The sequence below is a fragment of the Telmatherina bonti genome (assembly GCF_933228915.1).
Source record: "Telmatherina bonti genome assembly, chromosome: 6".
Lineage (NCBI taxonomy): Eukaryota > Metazoa > Chordata > Actinopteri > Atheriniformes > Telmatherinidae > Telmatherina > Telmatherina bonti.
The window spans coordinates 32,663,929-32,681,898 of record NC_136624.1 but is presented as its reverse complement, the minus strand read 5'-3'; the positions used below and the strand labels follow the sequence as shown (position 1 = coordinate 32,681,898).

The following is a 17,970-nucleotide window of genomic DNA, read 5'->3' as shown; positions in this document are numbered from 1 at the left end:
TTTCTATTTATTAAAGTGCAATTAATTGAAGTATTTTTTTCATTATTTTAACCTGTATTAGCGTTTTGAGTATGTTAAGGTTAAAGTATTAAACAGAATCAGCAAAAAAAAAAAAAAAAAAAAAAGACATTTCCAAAGTCAGCAAGTGCAACGTTCACAAAGGTTGGATGAAATTGCAGTTTTCGTGTTTGCCGTAAACACAGAAACAGAAAAAAACATTCATTAACGAATAACCGTAAATATACGTGCACAGACGCCCACTCTACTGCTGGCTTGCCATATTCATATACCCACATGCACAAATAAAAAATAAAATAAAATAAACTGTGTAATGTATTTGCATGGCCAAATGACCGCTGTGTGTCTGCTGGATGTGCGCTGCTGCGCCGTAGCCTCCGTTGTTGCAGGAGGGGGCGCGCAGAGGGGCGTCCGTCCATAGCGTAGCCCAACGTTGCTATTTGCGGATCCTTTCATGTCACGTCTTGGTTTCTACATCTAATCCCATTTTCAAAATCGCAGATGTACAGTTTCATTAAAGGGGTGGGACTTCATGCTTTAGGGAGGTGACTGGGGACTCGCGCGTCTTAACTGAGGTGGACTGTTTCTTTATGAGATTTTCTGTAATAAGCTAATGATAAAAAATAAAAATAAAAAAAAAAGAATCTAGATACATATAGGTATTTTTTTTAAAGACCTTGCAACGGCATTTGTGAGGATCTCCGGCTCTGGATGAATGTTGGACTGTTTCATTTCTAAAGAAAATGCGATCAGGGAGGGGAGGTAAGGGTTTTTTGTTTTTTTTTTGTTTTTTTTTTTTGTTTTTTTATATATAGAGAGTCTTTTTCTTCTTCTTCTTCTTCTTCTTCTTCTTCTTCTTTTTGGAGACGAAATTCTTTATTTCTGTATTTACTCCTTTTTATGTCTAAATTCAATATATCATTTTGTGGAATGGGGGATTTTATTACATAGGGTGTGCAGCCGAAATCCAGTCAAGCTTGTGGGTACATGTTTTTCCCTGCATTGTTATGCGCGAGGATGGTAGGCCTTTGTGTGCAGCCGGGAATTTCTGCCCACTGCTTGAGACTGCTGCACAGAGGACCGCTTTACTCTCAGATTTTACTTGAGGATGATGGACAGTGCGGAGGCTGCGGGGCAGACGTAGGTTCAATTTGCATGGCACGCACGCGGACTTTTAGAGAGGGACCCATGTATTTGTTATGTACAGTCCACGGGACTCCCAGAGACTCGTTTTCTGATGTTTTGAGCAGCTACACGGCTCTCTGCTTCGGTCTGATTGCCTCGGATTTTCGGTTTCCTCTCTGATCATGTGTGCGGATTGCCAATATATTTAATTTAGGATGTTATTTCAGATTAAAATTTGGCATTCATGGGTAGCTGCAACCACTGGGGTGGAAGGGTTTGATTAGCAGGAACAAAACTACAAATGATTTCTGATGTTCAAAATGAAACATGTATTTTTCACCATTAGTTTAAGTGAAATAGCATTTTTCTTCCCATTAATACAGCTTCAGTTTGTGTAATAAATAGAATGAGAAAAAAAAACTTACCTAATAAATGCATTATTTTGGATAGGTGCTCATGATGTCTCCTTAAAGGTAATTTAATATATTTTTAATATATTTTAATATATTTAATATATTTTTAATATATTCAATCTATTTTTGAAGTGGTCAAACGTTGCCTATTTGTTATAAAAATCAAAGATTAGTGTGTTGAGAAATTAAGCTGAATAACAGAAAGCAAGCTCAGTGTTAAGAACATCACAGATGAATCCTCTGATAGTGGACATGCATTGCACTTGTGAGCATCTAATGGAGAATTCAAAATTAAATAATTAATTAAGCTGGGAAGACTGGGATGGTTTCTCTGAGTACATTAAAAATTAGAGCAACTTCCTAAACTAACATTTTAATACAATAGCATCTTGTGACTGGATGATCCTGGCCATCCTTCTGTGCCATTGTTTTTTTTGTTTTTTGTTTTTTATGTCCACCTCAGATTTCTACTTTAAAGCTAAACTGGTCTTCCCCCAAACATACAGAGTTTCCCCTGAGATACACAAGCACATAACTAAACTCTGTTTTCACACAATGCTGGTGCAATTACTTTTGAAGGAATGAGTCTGTGACCTTTCTGACTTTTTTTGCCTTCTTTTTTTCAGATGGGACAAGAGCGTACTCGATGCTGCAAGTGTCTGCATGGTTTCTGGAGATGCAGATCCAACAGAGGTTGCCCTTTCACTGACTGGATCAAGCCAGTGAGGTACATTTCTCTATATGCAGATAAAACTGGTGATTAAGAGATGTTAATTAAAAGAGTTAAAAAGTTCTGAAAGGAATTCATTAATTGTTGAATCATTAGTAACTGCATTTTGTGTGTATTGACTCATCAAGACGGTCAGCTTCTTTCTGTGTTCAGACTGGATTAATCCTCCCACACATTGTTTTACTCTCATGACATAATCACGAAGTCACATAATCTGCCTTAAACATCTGGGGACATGTTGAAATCTTTTTGTCTGATACAAAAGGCAGGCCTCAACATGTCCCTGCAAAAGTATACCCCCACAGTATGAGTCTCCAAGATTACATGTAAAAGAAAAGTCTTTACATGTGCATGCATCCATATGTAAAATACTTTTTTTCCATCACTGGTTGAGAAGAAAGAGCATAGTGTGCTTTTCAAAGTGAAAAAAACTGCATCTGTTAACATGACAAAATAGAGGAAAAAATTAGGAATGAAAGTGGGGCCAGGAAAAAGAATAGGAAAAAGCCAGTACTTCCCACAAAACTACTTTCTGTTATTAATCATTAAATGCTGAATGGAGTCATTTTGCTGTCTTTTCTGTGCTGTTTCATTTATGTGACTGTCTATGAACGTAGTGGTGGTAAAATGTGAACAAGCATTGATATGGAACAAATGGTCAGTACTGCAGGCTGTTTTTCATTAGAAGGTCTCACAACATACGCAGCAAAGTTAAGGTAAAACTATCCAAAGAATGTTGTTTAAAAAACAAGTACCTCTGTCTGTTTACCCACCCAGGTTTGATTTCGAAAACATATAGTTTCTACTGCAGCATTGCCTTTGTTTTGCTTTGGTTTATTGTTTAAACTTTTGCAGTCTCTTCTTTATGTGAGTTATAAAAAGTTAAAATAGGATTTGAGGAGTCTTCCCCTCCTGGTTTTCTTTTCGCTTCCGTTTCCTCCAAGCTGGAAGCTGCATTTGGGAGGTAATGCCAAGAAATTCATACCAACAGCTGAGGCTGCAGAAACCTCACTGAGATTCAGACAGTTTTAACCCTTTAATGTCTACCACATACAGCAAGTCCGCAACATGGAGTTTTAAGGTCACAAAGTTACGTAATGTGTTTTTAAAGGGTTAAAACCGGGTTGTTGGTTTTTTTTTTTTTCTCAAGACAGAGGTTCTGGATTTGAACTCTTTTTATACATTGTTGCATTTTCATGTGAAAGCAGTTTGTTACTCATGCAATAAACAGCTGTTTCTCCATCAGGTTTTAAGGATGCGGTCTCTGAGGAAGACAGTATTGCTTGGCGTCTTGGTGTCTGTAGTGCTTGTGTTGGCTCTCCTCCATTCATGGCCCACTCGGGCTTACACCACTGTGGATGTGTGGCAGCGACCAGGGCCAAGTGTAGAGAGGCATCTCAAAGAGAGGCTCCCGGAAACAGACCAACAGTTAAGCAATATCCCTTTTCGTGTGAGGGATAGCGTAGCAAGGTAGAACTTGCCTTTTTAGTATCTTAAATGAACTGTTTTAGTTGCAACTCAGAAAAACAGCTGCGAGCTACAAGCTGATTACGTGTCTGATTTCCTCCCCAGCTTGTTGGCGCGTAATGGCTGCGTTTGTGAGGGTGAAAGTGGAGGAGTAAACCTGCCCTTCTCCCAACTCTTATTTCCACGAGTGTCAGCTCAACCGTTGCACACTGCCTTTGATTCCTCTGAGTTGGAGGAAATGAAGATAAGACGGGCCAAAGAGTACGAGAGTTTTCAGAGGAGGTAAGCAGCACTGAAAAACCAAGAGGCTACTTTTGACTTTGTGTCATCGAGATGCTTTCATTCATTTATGACAGATCCAAAACATGCACATAAAATGAGCTTCACTACTACATATTTCTGTCATCTATATGTTCACATCTGTTTTTTGAAAAAAAATTGTGCGTTTGTCATTTAGTTTTCAGGGAAAAAGCTGTTTAACCATCTAAAAGACATTCCAAATGATCCCATCTCTACAGACTTTATGCAGACAAAACGCAAACTGGTATAAATTAATAGTGTTAGATCTGCTTGCTTATCTTTTATCTTTTTTTTTTTTCTTTTAGAATAATTTATTTTATTAAATCGCTGGCTGCCAAAGACATCCGCTCTAACAATGGCTGGCAGCCAGTGAGGTAATGGCTGATGTGATATGATTTATCTCATATTTTAGTTAGTGTTGTTTTCAGTTTGTTTTCAATTAACAATACATCTTGATAGAAGATAAGCATAACTGTCTAATTATTTTATTCCTCCGGATGTTTATTAATATATACTGTTTGTATCCTTTCGATGCAAATATTCGTCCAGGTCAAAGACACCTGCAGATGTACTCATCATTGCAGAGGCCAACAATCCCTTACAGTACCCAACGCAGGGTCTGGAGGTTCGACCTCTAAAAACAATCATCATCCCAGGTATGACTTCATGGGTTTATGACATGATGACAGTGCTGTTCTGCTGTTAAAGTTTGTAGCATTCCTGTTGGAAAATGGTGTGAACAACAGATATAGTCTGATTGTTTTTCCTCATATATTTTTCTCAAGGGTTTGTTTTTTTGTATGTGTTGCTATAATCTAAGATTGATAATTAGTACCAACAAAATCATCACCAGAAAGTTTCTAATGCCATGAGAACTTAAAGAGTTGCTATGACTACTGTCAACAGAAGAAAGGGTTTGTAATATTGGCAGTACATGTGCTGCATAATACCAGCAGGCCAGCTCTAGTAGTCATTTATTATTGCCTCTTGGGCCAAATAAAAGCACCCTGAGGGCCAAAATTGGCCCTGGGGTCAGAGTTTGACACTTATTACCTGACCTAAAAATAATCAAATCAAGTGGGTTAGAAAACTGATGAATGGAGTTTTGCAAATTGTGTTGTTGTTATTCACATTAAGTAACATTGAGTTACATTCATGTACATAGTTTAGAAGAGAGATAAAAATTAAATAACAAACACTGTAGTCCGAATAAGCAGTAGCAATTTAAAAAATGTCTTAAGACCTGATTTAAAAGACCACCTGAGCCACCGGTGGGATGTAGGCAACAAGAGGACAAAGTGAGAAAGACGAGACACTGGGTTGGTTAGTGGAGGAGAGATGTTGGTTCTAAGGATGGTGAAGATGAAGTTCCCAGGAAGGAACACAACAAGAAGATTTAAGATGACATTTATAAATGTGACCGCAGAGGACATGTTGGGAGATATTAAGTCATGTTGTTGTCAAAACACTAAAAATAGTTCATTGCAATATTACTTAAAGTGGTAACTTGAAATCTCTTTGTGGCGAACCGAAGGCTTTTTTTAGAAATACATCAATCCAAACCGCTTAGTCAAATTAAGGATTGCTGGGAAACTGGAGTCTATCCCAGCAATCCTTGTGCAAGTTGCAGCGTACGCCATGGACAGCTCGCCATTCCACTGCAGGGCAAACACAAAGAGGCAAACAACCATTCATGCTCACACTCATTTCAGTTTAGAGTAACCAACTGACTTAACATGCATGTTTTTGGATGGTGGGAGGAAGCCAGAGTACCTGGCGAGAACCAGTGCTAACCACTACATCACCATGCAGCCCATTCCATTTTCTAAACAGCTTCATCCATTTCAGGGAAAAAGGAGTTTAACCCAGTACTCAGGGTACACCCTGGACAGGTCACCAGTCCATTGCAGTAAAACAGTTTATGCTGCATATATATACAGTTTTATGGACCATTTCAAATCCAAAATGGCTGTTTCTAAATGCTGGAGCAACTAAATCTGTTTATGTCTGACATTTCCAGGCTTGGCCCTACATGACCTTCCCAGAGATCATTACTCAGTGAGTATTTCGACTAGTTGGGGGCCGCTGTAGCTCAGGAGGAAGATCAGTCATCTACCAGCCAGATGTTGGTGGATTGAGTCCAGGCTTCCCCTAACTACACGCTTGGGCAAAGCAGTGAACCTTGCACTGCCTGCGATGTGTCCATTGGAGTATGAGTGTGTGTGAATGTGGCATGTAGTGTGAAGCACTGAGTTGTCAACATTGTATGAGTACAGTCGACTTACCATTAGTCTTTTCTGGTAAATATATCCAATGTCTTCACTCCTCTCAATTTGTCCCCTTTTTCAGATAAACATCACTGCCACGCTTGGAACCCTAAACGTAGCAGCAGAAGTGGATGGGGTGAAAATCAAAGGGGACGGTGAGATGCATATAAGCCTGTCTAGCAGCCTGCTGCCGAACCTGAACCGCCAGCTGCAGTTTGTCACCTACACAAACACATTGTTTCATCCCAACACTGCAGATACAGGTGAGACCTCCAACTCAACTGCCATCTGCTCTGGATGCGCTTACTCATACTAGTAATCCAACATCAGCAATGCTTTAATGATGGTTTGATGGTTATGTAAACGTCGGGGACCAAGTAAAATAAAGAGAAAATGCATTTAAAGCAGCAGTCGGGAGGTTGACACAAGTCATGTTGATCATCTTTTTAAAAAACAGAGATGCTACAGACAGTACGGCACATTTGGCAATGTATATCAGACTGGCAAGTACTTTAAACCTGGCCCAGGGGTTGTTAATGGAAATTAAAGTGCAAATGAGGCACTGTGAAGGACACTTGACAGTATGTGGTTAGAAATAGTCACTTCTTTATTGTTCCTCAGCTGTTTGAGGCCTCAGTTAGCATGTATAATGTTAAAGTTCAGGACTGTGCAATTAGAGAAAGACTTGGCTTGTTTGGAAGGGTGACCACAGGGAAAGTCTCTTCTATCTAAAAGGAGCATCTTAACAAATGAAGACTATTTAAATCATGTCCCAAACCCAAAATGGCGATTTCTTTTTTTTAAACCATAATAAACAGCAGCATGTTTGGAAAATACCAAATGTAGCATGTCGATACAAACACCTCATTCCAACTGGAGGAGTTATGATGTTTTGCAGTCAGAGGATCTGAACATGTTACAGTATTCCAGTTTACCACAAACTCCTTTGTAAACCAAACTGTTCAAGGCTGAAATGTGAGACCCATCACAAGAATGTGAGATGCTTGTGTTAACACAAAGACACCTCTGTTCCCAAAATACTGGTGGTTCCAGGAATATCTAGGACCAGAATGGGTGGCAGAACCTTCAGTTTTTGGGCCCCTTCTTTATGGAACCATCTGCTGGCTCGTGTATGGGACGTAGAAACTCAAAACTAAGACATTAGTTTTCAGGGAGATTCTTCTATTGATTTCTTTTGACCTCTGACACACAATCGACTTGTTGATTTAATTTAATTTAATTTTATATTCTTGTTTTATTGGTGCGTATGTTACTATTGTACTGTGTCTTTATTGTTTTCCTTTTTATTCGTCTTTTATATCATTTTATCATGTAAAGCACTTCGGTTTTCTTAATTGACAAACTGTGATAAATAAATTTGAGTTGAGCTCTTTTACGCAAAACTACTACCTTATTTTGGGTGGCAGTGGCTCAGCTGGTAGAGCAGATTGTCAGACGACTGGAAGGTCAGTGGTTTGAATCTCTCTCCCCAGTTGTCCGATGTTGTGTCCTTGGGTAACATAACTGGTAAATGAATGTTTCGATGTTGGTCTCAGAGGCTGTTTTTGTTCGTGTGCCCCAGGGCACCACTGCCAAGTATGAATGTGGAGTGGATGAGTAATGGATCAAATTTGAGTCCCATCTGCATTAAAACCTAATATAAAATTAATCCAATATTGAGATCAATATTACTGCTAAAGAATGTGAGAAAGATTAATGTGCTTAACCCTATAATAGATCCTTAAAATATAACTAGTGCCTCATAGTCATGTGTATCAGCTTCATATTCGCAGTGCGTCTTGGCGTTATGCAAATAAAGCTGAACTGAATTTATTTTTATCCTACTGTACGATTAAAGCAGGTTTATTTATTTATTGTCTTTTAGTGCAATTTGAGACAGAGGGACATCAAGCCACCTTCAGTATCAAGATCCGTCATAGTGTGACGCCAAAACTTTACAACTCTGGATCTCAAGAAGGTACAACCCCATCATGCCACCAACTTAAACATCAAACATATAAACTGTTGTTGAAATGAAAGAGCTTGATAATAAAAACAAAAAAACTTCCTCTTTCTGTTGTCTGCAGAGTACAACATAAGCGCTCTTGTGACTGTAGCTACAAAGACGTTCATACGTTATGACAAGCTTCAGAATCTTATTGACAGCATCAGAAGATACTATCCTACCGTCACCATCATAATAGCTGATGACAGTGAAAATCCCAAAACGATATCTGGACCTTACATTGAACACTACATTATGCCCTTTGGAAAGGTAGGAAAGTTTTCACCTCACCGCTGTTCCAACAAATCGCCCATGACTCTTAACCTCAGCGTCTTCTCTGGTAGGGCTGGTTTGCTGGACGAAACCTGGCCGTGTCCCAGGTGACCACGAAGTATGTCCTGTGGGTGGATGATGACTTCATCTTCACTGCCAACACCAAGCTAGAAAAGCTTGTGGACATATTAGAAAGGACCACCCTTGACCTGGTGAGGGCCAGATTGATATTGACCTGAATGTGCACTAATGGTGTTACTTCAGAGACATGATTATGTGTATTTGTGTGTGTGTGTGTGTGTGCAGGTGGGTGGTGCAGTGCGGGAAGTCACAGGGTACACTGCCACCTACAGACAGACCATCTCCATTGAGCCAGGAGAGGAGGATGGTGACTGTTTACACATGAGGAGAGGATTTCATCATGTCATCCAAGGTTTCCCCAACTGCGTCGTAACTGATGGAGTCATTAACTTCTTTCTGGCTCGCACAGACAAAGTCCAGCAGGTCGGCTTTGACCCACGTCTGACCAGAGTAGCTCATCTGGGTGAGTGCAGCATAAACACGGTTTTCATATCAAAACCACAGCCGGTTCAAGTCGCACATAAACAGAGACAGAAATAACTCCTCTTATAATAAAGATGTTTCTCATACAAAGTATTTTCTTTTCAATGCATGTATTGATCAGACTCACATACTTTTTATAGACCTGTAAAAAAGTTTAAACATGATATAACTAAGAAAAGCAGAGTCCAACGTCCTGCCTTCCTGTAGCGAGACATGTGCATAAAAACAGACATGTATGAGTTGCTGTCAACTTTTTGGAAGTTGAGGCTGCTGGTTGCTCTTGTTCTGAAACTAAAATGCTTTTCCTTTTTAAATAGCAGATTCTTTCTTGTTTGTTTTGGGGGTTTTTTTTTGTTTTGTTTTTTTTGTTCGTTTTTTTTTTTCTTTTTTTTTGCTACTGGGCAAATTTATGCTAATTTTTTTTGGATGTTTATTATCACAAATTGAAAACATTTTTGTTAGAAAACATGGAATCCCATTATACCAACACTGATATCAGCTGTGATTCAACACAACATGGAACATAAAGTCAGTCTTATGAGCTCAGCTAATGATCATATTTTATAATTATCAGACAGACTGTGGCTGGGATAAGGTAACCAAAGAATATCAAAGCATTTGAGAGAAACTTTCAGAAGCATGGATCCCATTTTATGCTCAGAGCAGCACAGATGCTTTTATTATGCTCTTTCCGAGCTTCAGAACAAACTTCTACATCCCATCCAAGGGGAGCCATGGTGAACACTTAGAGACTAACCTGCACCAGTACTTAACATAAATTCTTTTAGATTACTACAGCTCAACCAAACTTATCCTGTTTCAGTTTTGTGCAACTGGAGTCAATTCTGTAAAACATTAAGGAAAATCCAGTAAAAATGTAACTGCGACTTACTAGACTTTATACAAGAGTTAAATGCCTCTGTTGAAAAAAGAGAAGAAGAGACATGCCTGTGGTTGCTGCTGCAGTGGACATTTTACTTTCTCATATCACTTTCCTGGAAACATCCAATCTGCTGGAACGGGTTGATTCTTGCAGCGTGATCCCTCCCACATGTTCCTTTCTTCACATTATTATTGTAATCATTTTTACAACCCTCAGGGGACTGATGGTGCAGTGCACTCTTTCACCAGAGCTGTAGGAAATGTGGGTTGAGGTAATGCCCTAAACGTCCTGATGTGACACCTCTGGGTAAAAGGTCTGAAGAGCCCAAACAGATGGGCTGAGCATGGTGGAAGAATCAGAGAGGGCTGGAAATATAATGTTGTTTATTTTGAAAAGGTCTGTGACGTTTTTGCAATGTTCCTCTGTAATTCCTGTGAGTAGGAAAGTCTGAGGTTTGAGGAGGTGGATTGTAGTAGAGAAAAGCTGCTTGGAATTTCCTGGATTTTTTTCCCTTTTTGGACGACATGTGAATCGAACTGTGATCCTAAGAACAAACAAAACTGGGCAGAAGACGGTTTGTGAAATAGTGAGATTAAGAAGGCCCCTTGTTGGTCCTGGTAGACTATTTCAATAACAGTAAGTCTAGAAACGCTTTTACTACTTCTCAAGGGGACGACCAGCAGCTTTGATTCTGCACAGTTTGTCGGTGAACCAGGAGGCCCACAGGACAGAAATGGACTGTCCTGAGTTTGATCGGGGCGTTGACGTCCACGATGCTGCCCAGATTGTTGTTTCAGAAATCCACTCTTTCACTGACTGAAGAAGTGTGTGTAGAAAAGAGATGCTTTGTGTTCACTGACTGGGTTTTTGGGTTAAAGCTGTTGAGATATCTGAAACATATTAGGCATTAGTGTGTTCCAGTTATTAAGACATTATTACCAGTTAGTTGGTGTTTCAGTTGAACCAACTTAGAAAAATGGATGTGTCCAAAAAAATACCAGATGTGAGCATCTACAAATGCAGCATAAAACTAGGATATGACAAAGTCATTGTGAAAATGTGCTCCATGAACACCGGCCAATTTCTGTGATAATTGTTAAAGAGAAACACACACAGACTGATGCCATTTTCACTCATTTTTTCACAAACAACAACAAAAAAAAACCATAATTAAGCAGTGAGAGAGAGAACGAATCCAAGTTACTGAAGTGTAACGTCACCGTATACTGTAGGCTGTCTGGCGGTAACAGCAGCTAGGAGGACAGGTTACAACAAAACAGATTATCATAGTGGAAGCCAGGTATCTACCAGGTACAGAAGAAGAGCTCTGGAAAGTCCTTAAAAAAAACCTAGAGAACATGTAATGAAGAAATTAACAGGAAGATGGCTCCAGCTGTGTCTAAGAATAAAAATCATAATTAATAATTAACGTTGAGACTTTTTAGCTTTCAAACTTTATTTTTACCTTTTAACCTGCTTCTATATCTGCTTACATACATTTCAGTTGACTGATGTGCCTCTTTGCCATTTTACTGGCAAAACGGCTACTTTCAGTTTGTGGTTAGAGATGTCACTCATTGCACCTGTTTTGTTTCCATTATACTGTGTTCCAACTCTTCTGACAAAAATGTTGTCTTTTCCTGTACGAGATACCGCTGATATCATTAGAGGCTTTCAACAAGTGCTGATAATTAATTGAATATAACTGAATGATTTTTTTTTTCTCTCCATGTATTTTAGAGTTTTTCATTGACGGCCTGGGATCTCTCCACGTGGGCTCCTGTGATGATGTCATTGTCAATCATGCAACCAAAATCAAACTCCCCTGGGTCAGCCAGTCAGAGAGCGACAAGACTTATACTAAGTTCCGATATCCAACTGCCTCATCTGATGCTACGCGCACAAAAAATGGCCTCCTGTTCTTTAAGAACAGATTTCAGTGTTTGACTCGTAATTAGTTCTCCCTCCCCTCTTCATCCCTAAGGTTCCGCTGCTCTTCCTAAGTTGCCAAAGAATTTCTCCTCTATTGCATCGTTTCAGATTTATAACCATCATTTAGATTTTCCTTATTTTGGAAACATTGTCATGTCTTTTCTGGTTTCAGTTTTAGCACTGAGCTAAAGGAAAGTCTACTTAAAAAAGTAAAGGTGTAGTTTAACTCAGGAATGGCAACAGCAGAAAATCAGCTCTGATTGTAAAACTACATGACAAGAAATACTCTTGCAGGGTTATAAAGGGATAATGTATTGTCAGTCTTTTCTGGATTTACATTCTTAAGTTATTCTAAGAAACTTCAACAGGTATGTGTATCTGTAGTTGAGTCTCCATTACACCTAGAACTGCACAAAACCTAAAGATCATAATAAAAATTTGGCTAATGGAAACACCTACATTTACAAAAACAAGCTCTCAAACATTGCTAAAATGCTTTCCTGCTCTCATGAAGGGATTTTTCAGGCATATCAATATAGAAGTATATGGCAAAGTGTAATGGACACTTTTTATGCATTTCCATCTGCCTGGACGTGACATAGGGGGTGAGGTGACCAGTTCATTTCCTGTAAAGATGGCATGGTACGGTTCACATGAAAGCAAATTCCAGAGTTTTAAAATGAATTAGAAAAAGAAATGGGGGAGAAGGGCTTTGAAAAGTGGTGGCAAATTCTCTCCAGGAAGTAAAAAATGCTGAAATAACGCTTCGTGGCTACCTTGCAGAAGTCGCAATTCTTGTAAAATCCCGTAAAGCAAATGTAGCTTGTGTCTGTTCTCTGTCTTTTGTTTAAATAGTCTTAAGCTGCTTTCCCACTACTATTTTTTGCAATACAAAAGTGATGTTTGTAAGTTTCAACAACAATTCCGGTTTGTAGGTGTTTCCATTCAACAGTGTTTTCAGCATACAAATCTGCATTATTTGTGGGTTTTCTATGTGCTGCAGAGACCTTGCCTCATTTTCTTTTCTTATTCATCGTTAAACTCTGAAAATTGCTGTAGTTTATTCCATACCGCACCATCTGTACTGGAAATGAATTGGTCAGATGCCCCCCCCCATTTTTTCCTTTACACTTTTGCAATGTATATATATATATATATATATATATATATATATATATATATATATATATATGTATGTATATATATATATATAAATATATATATATATATATATTTATATATATATATGTATAAAACAAAACGTCTAAAAAACCACCTCATGAGAGCATAAAAACATTTTAGCAATATTTAGCAACTGTTTCCATTGTAACTTTTTATTGCGATATTTAGGTTTTGCACAATTGTAGGTGTAATTGAAGTGCAGCTTGAGTGACAAGGGAAATGGGCAGGCACCTTTTGTGAAAACAGAATTAATGAAAGCATACAGGAAATTCAAGTTGTCACACGGGGAACTGATCAAATATAATGCTATACATTACAAATAATCTGAACGAAGCAGCCAAGGATACTTCAATATATCTCTACAACAAAGTTTGGGACTGTGGTAAGTTGCCAAAAAGTCGGACAAAAAGCTGTGGTTGTACCAGTACGCAAGGCAGGTTATGACTGCATTCTTATAAATTCTAGACCAGTTGCTTTGACGTCTGTTGTTTGCTAAATTTTGGGTCAGGGGTTAGGGTTAGGATCATTAATGATAAATGAAAGTTGAGGATATTTAGCTAATTACCAAAGTGGCTTTCAGACAAGAAGGAATACCATGGATCCAGCAGTGTGTTTCCGGCATGAAATAAAGAAAGCCCAGGTTAATAAAGAAAGTGTAGTGGCCATTTCCATTGACACTGGAAAAGATTATATGATGTGGAGAGAGGGACTATTGATAAAACTTGAATACAGAAACACTAAGGATGCACAAGGAAGGAAGAAGTTGGTTTGTCAGCGACCTTTGGTAAAGTGGAAGTGAAAAGCATCATGCGACATAAATCACAGGAACGTTGGCGCTTTATGGTTTACACCTCACGTGCATTCAAACAAATGTCCATCCTGGAGTAATACAAGCTCTAAGCTTGTTACATACTCCACTTGTATTTGTTCTCAAGGCTGCAAGAACAAGAAAAAAAAAGTATTTTTCGTCTGGTCCATTCTTGGCTTAAAACCTGCTACATACTCCTCTCCTCCTCCAATTTGTGCATTTCAAGCTCTGCATAAGTCTGCTAATTAAGTCTGATATGTCCATTGTTGCTCTTGAATCACACGTGTTCAGGAGAAACTTTTTATTCTAACAATCAGGAGTCACATGTGTTGTAACCCTGACCCTAACCCTAACCCAACCCCCCTAGCCTCATCTGGAAAGAGCTTTGTCTTTGCCTGCCACTGTCTCACTGTCCACTTGATGATGAACCAAAGTGCATGTTTGATGAGAGAAAAAACGAACACACTGAGACAAAAGCGAAGGAGTTGGTGATCTTGTGGCATTTTGAAACGGTGTAAGTAGTCAGAGTTAAAGACGAAGGCTGTGAGGCAACAGAGAGGAGAGTGCCTGCCTGTTCCAGAAAGGAGGTTCAACAAACTCTGAGCTTTCTCAGAAACTCTGGGTTAACTTACGGCTGAGCAACTCAGAGTTTTCAGTTCCAGATCAGCTGCTTTGAGTTGGTTCAATCAACTTTAAGTATCTTTATCCAGAGTTTAAACCACACCAAAAAGCCATCATCAGTGGAACCCTGTTATCTGGATTCACCATGGCAACCACTGAAGTAAATCTTTTAGTAACGTGATGTATTGTACTCTAGCGTGATTGGACATCCATTTTTTTTTTCACACTGGCCAATAAATCAAATATTCAGTGATTATTTTTACATCTCATTCTTTAAACCAAACAAAATGTTGTTTTAACCCCTTCAGTACATATTGTCTCGCCAAATAAACAGACTTTACAGGCCTATATCACATGTTTCTGTTTCTAAAAATGTCCAATGACAATAGGAAAACCTGCTGTTGTAAGGAGTCAACTCTGAGATTTTGCCACATTTGGGTGTTTAAAATATACTGAATCAGAATATTCTTCATCATTAGAGGAGGAAGAAGATGGTGAGGGACCCCGTCTGCTGGGATCTAGAGAGACCGACAGTAGTTTTCTACCATCACACATTTATGAAAGATGGTCTCAGACATGTGTGAGGACTTTCTAGATGATTCCAGATTGTCCTTCTCAAATGTTTGGTGTTACCAATGTTATAAATATTTTTATAACTATTAATATTATTATTGTTATAAAGTTTTCAGAAAGTATCACAGCACGAAGTGCAAATCTTCCTGTGATGTCATCATGTATACACAGGCTGTCATGTCAGATATCTACGGCCTACAAATCAGAGTAATTGCAAAATGGTGTTGTTTGATTAATCATTGATAGTCAGTCACCATGGTAACAGACTCAGGGTAAGACTTACCTCGCTTTCTGGAATGAGAAACCCAGAGTTTCCCCCAACTCTGAGTTTCAACAAAACCCGCTTTCTGGAACAAGTGAGCAACATGGTGTTTATACTTTGAAATAGTGTTGTCTAAGAATGAAATCCCTAAAGTGACGATGCTGTTGTTTAATATGGCCTTCAGATGGCGCTGTTGAGTCAGTAAATTATTTTCTGATGTGTAAAATAAGTTTTTAAGTTATTTGTCAGCAACAACGAGTCCAAGAGTTTTAGTTTTATTTGTTTTTGAAAGAGGGAAATTTTGTTTCTTATAGAGTTTTTTCCCACATCATCATTATTATTATTATTATTATTATTATTATTATTATCATCATTATTTTGTTGTTTATTTGTTCTTTTAACTCTGTTGACATATAAAATATCACTATATTATTTAAGGGTTTTACACTTCCCTATGTTCAAATGTTTGCCCCATATTGAATTTTTAAACAGATGTTGAGAAAAACTGATTTTTTTTTTTTAATTACTGGCATTTGTCATGTTAACACACAAATATAATATATTGCCTGCTTTACCCTGAAAACACTGACAAGAATAGCTTGATGACCGAATTATGAGCCCTTTTTTAATTTAAACTATTAATAAAAAAGTGTGTGGGGAAAAAATATTGTGTTTTCATTTCTGGAGGGAACGCCGGTGAGGTGAAGAATATGTCATTTAATCACTAATGTCAAAATTTTTGTTTTGTTTTATCATCTCATGGAAGTGTTAAGCACTTATGACATATTTGCTCAAACTAAAAGGTGTTTGAAACATGCAAGAATGTGGCATTTTGATGTCAGATGAAATAAGAAAACTGAATATTTTCAGTGGTATTTACACCAGAAGACAATCACACAATACAGACTTATTTATGTTCAGTGGCTTTTGTGGACTGTAAGTTGAGCATTGAAATAGTTTTGGAAATAAATGCAAACAGTATATCATAGTAATAGTATTTTAATAACAAACAAAGGCTTTTATGCTAAAGAAAAAACACTATTATAAGTTTCATTTATTGCATTTAAATTAATCCCTGGGTCAAATTAAAGACAAATAAGCCCCACTTTGAAATAATATTTAGAGTTTCTATTGTAACTCAAATTTTTTACTCAATAAAAAGAGACTGACCCTTTCAGCATTCCTGCATGGAAAAGAAGACAACGCTATTTAAAAGCATCATTAATGGAATTATCAGAACAGACAAAAACAAAACAAAAAATAATGAAAATGTATAAAATTCTGTAAAATACTGTGAAATGACATGTCATCAAGAAGTGGTAAAGTAAAAATCTGACGTGATGCTTCCAGGACAGCAACGAGAAACCTTGATATGTGAATAATTATGTGAATTTTATTTATAAAAACAAGTTTAAAAACAATATTTTCAGTTTGTATCATATTCTAAAAACTTGAGCAAATAGAAAAATGAAGGAAAAGCCAATGAGGATATGATTAAGCAAGGAAAGGAACAAAAAGGGGAACAAACCTACTTCATATAAAAAATTTTGAGGGGTCAAATTCAATAAACAGAAACCAACAGTAGAGCTCTTTGAGAAAGTGTTGCATTAGTTTATTTATACTGAATTAAGTAAAGCCCAAAAAGAACAGATGACCTTCCTCACAATAAAACACATCAAGCTGCTTTTCTGCAGACACCGAATGATGAAAGGATGAGAAGAAGTCTTTTTGCAGCAGAAGGACAGTATGTCAGCTACTGTCTAAAAATCAGATTAAATGTGAAAATGTGACTCCATCAACGGGACAACAATCTGCAGCGGTCCCCCAACAGTGCAAAAGTGTGACTGATAAGTATTAGATGGAGTTATTTAAATTCCCCTCCAAAGAATTAAATCTCACTTGAACGTTTAGATTGCAGTTGTCTGAATCAAAAGTAACAACAGAAGAAAAGAAGAGAAGATAAAGGAGAGAAAGATCCCAGGTAGAAAGCAACAGCATCAGCTGTTCAGTGGAAACAGAACAACCAGCTGCTTCACCTGAGAGAGAAAAAAGGAAGATAAACAGAGCTGATGTGCATCTGGAACATCTTCAAACAAGACGAAGAAGCTGGAAAACAATCGCATGAATCGGAAAAAACAAAACATCAGCTGCATTTATTAATGATTATCCGCACATTAGTAAATGTGTGGACAAAATAACAGAAATGACTAGTGATGAGTGCTAATTATGCAAGTACAACTAATCCCCTGAAAAGATCAGAAGCAGACCAATAGGCCACCCCCAGAGCACCAGTTCCAGCCAGCCCACCACAGGTACGACCACTTATCTCCCCAGATGACAGAAGGCCAGAGGAACGTCCCAGCCAGAGCACTTCGCAGCCATGGACCACAAACCCCTGTGAAGAGGGTTGACAGCAGCCAAGCACTGTCTCTCAGAAGTGGGAAGAGTGAAAATCCCAAGGCGGTATGAGAAATAGAGCTACCCACTTCCAAAATAACCACCTCCTCCCACCTATAGATGTCAAAGCAGTGCGCATGTCAGATGATC

General features: G+C 38.2%; 1 protein-coding gene across 1 annotated transcript; it reads left to right on the top strand.

Moving 5' to 3' along the window:
• Positions 1-664: 664 nt before the first annotated feature.
• b4galnt1b (beta-1,4-N-acetyl-galactosaminyl transferase 1b) lies at positions 665-13,044 on the top strand. Its single transcript, XM_079242625.1, has 12 exons — positions 665-780; positions 2,183-2,283; positions 3,533-3,756; positions 3,859-4,035; positions 4,603-4,709; positions 6,074-6,111; positions 6,403-6,583; positions 8,206-8,298; positions 8,408-8,595; positions 8,670-8,810; positions 8,905-9,142; positions 11,786-13,044. Exons 3-12 carry the CDS (start codon positions 3,542-3,544, stop codon positions 12,001-12,003), a joined length of 1,596 nt encoding a protein of 531 aa, XP_079098751.1. The 5' UTR covers positions 665-780; positions 2,183-2,283; positions 3,533-3,541; the 3' UTR covers positions 12,004-13,044.
• Positions 13,045-17,970: the final 4,926 nt, after the last annotated feature.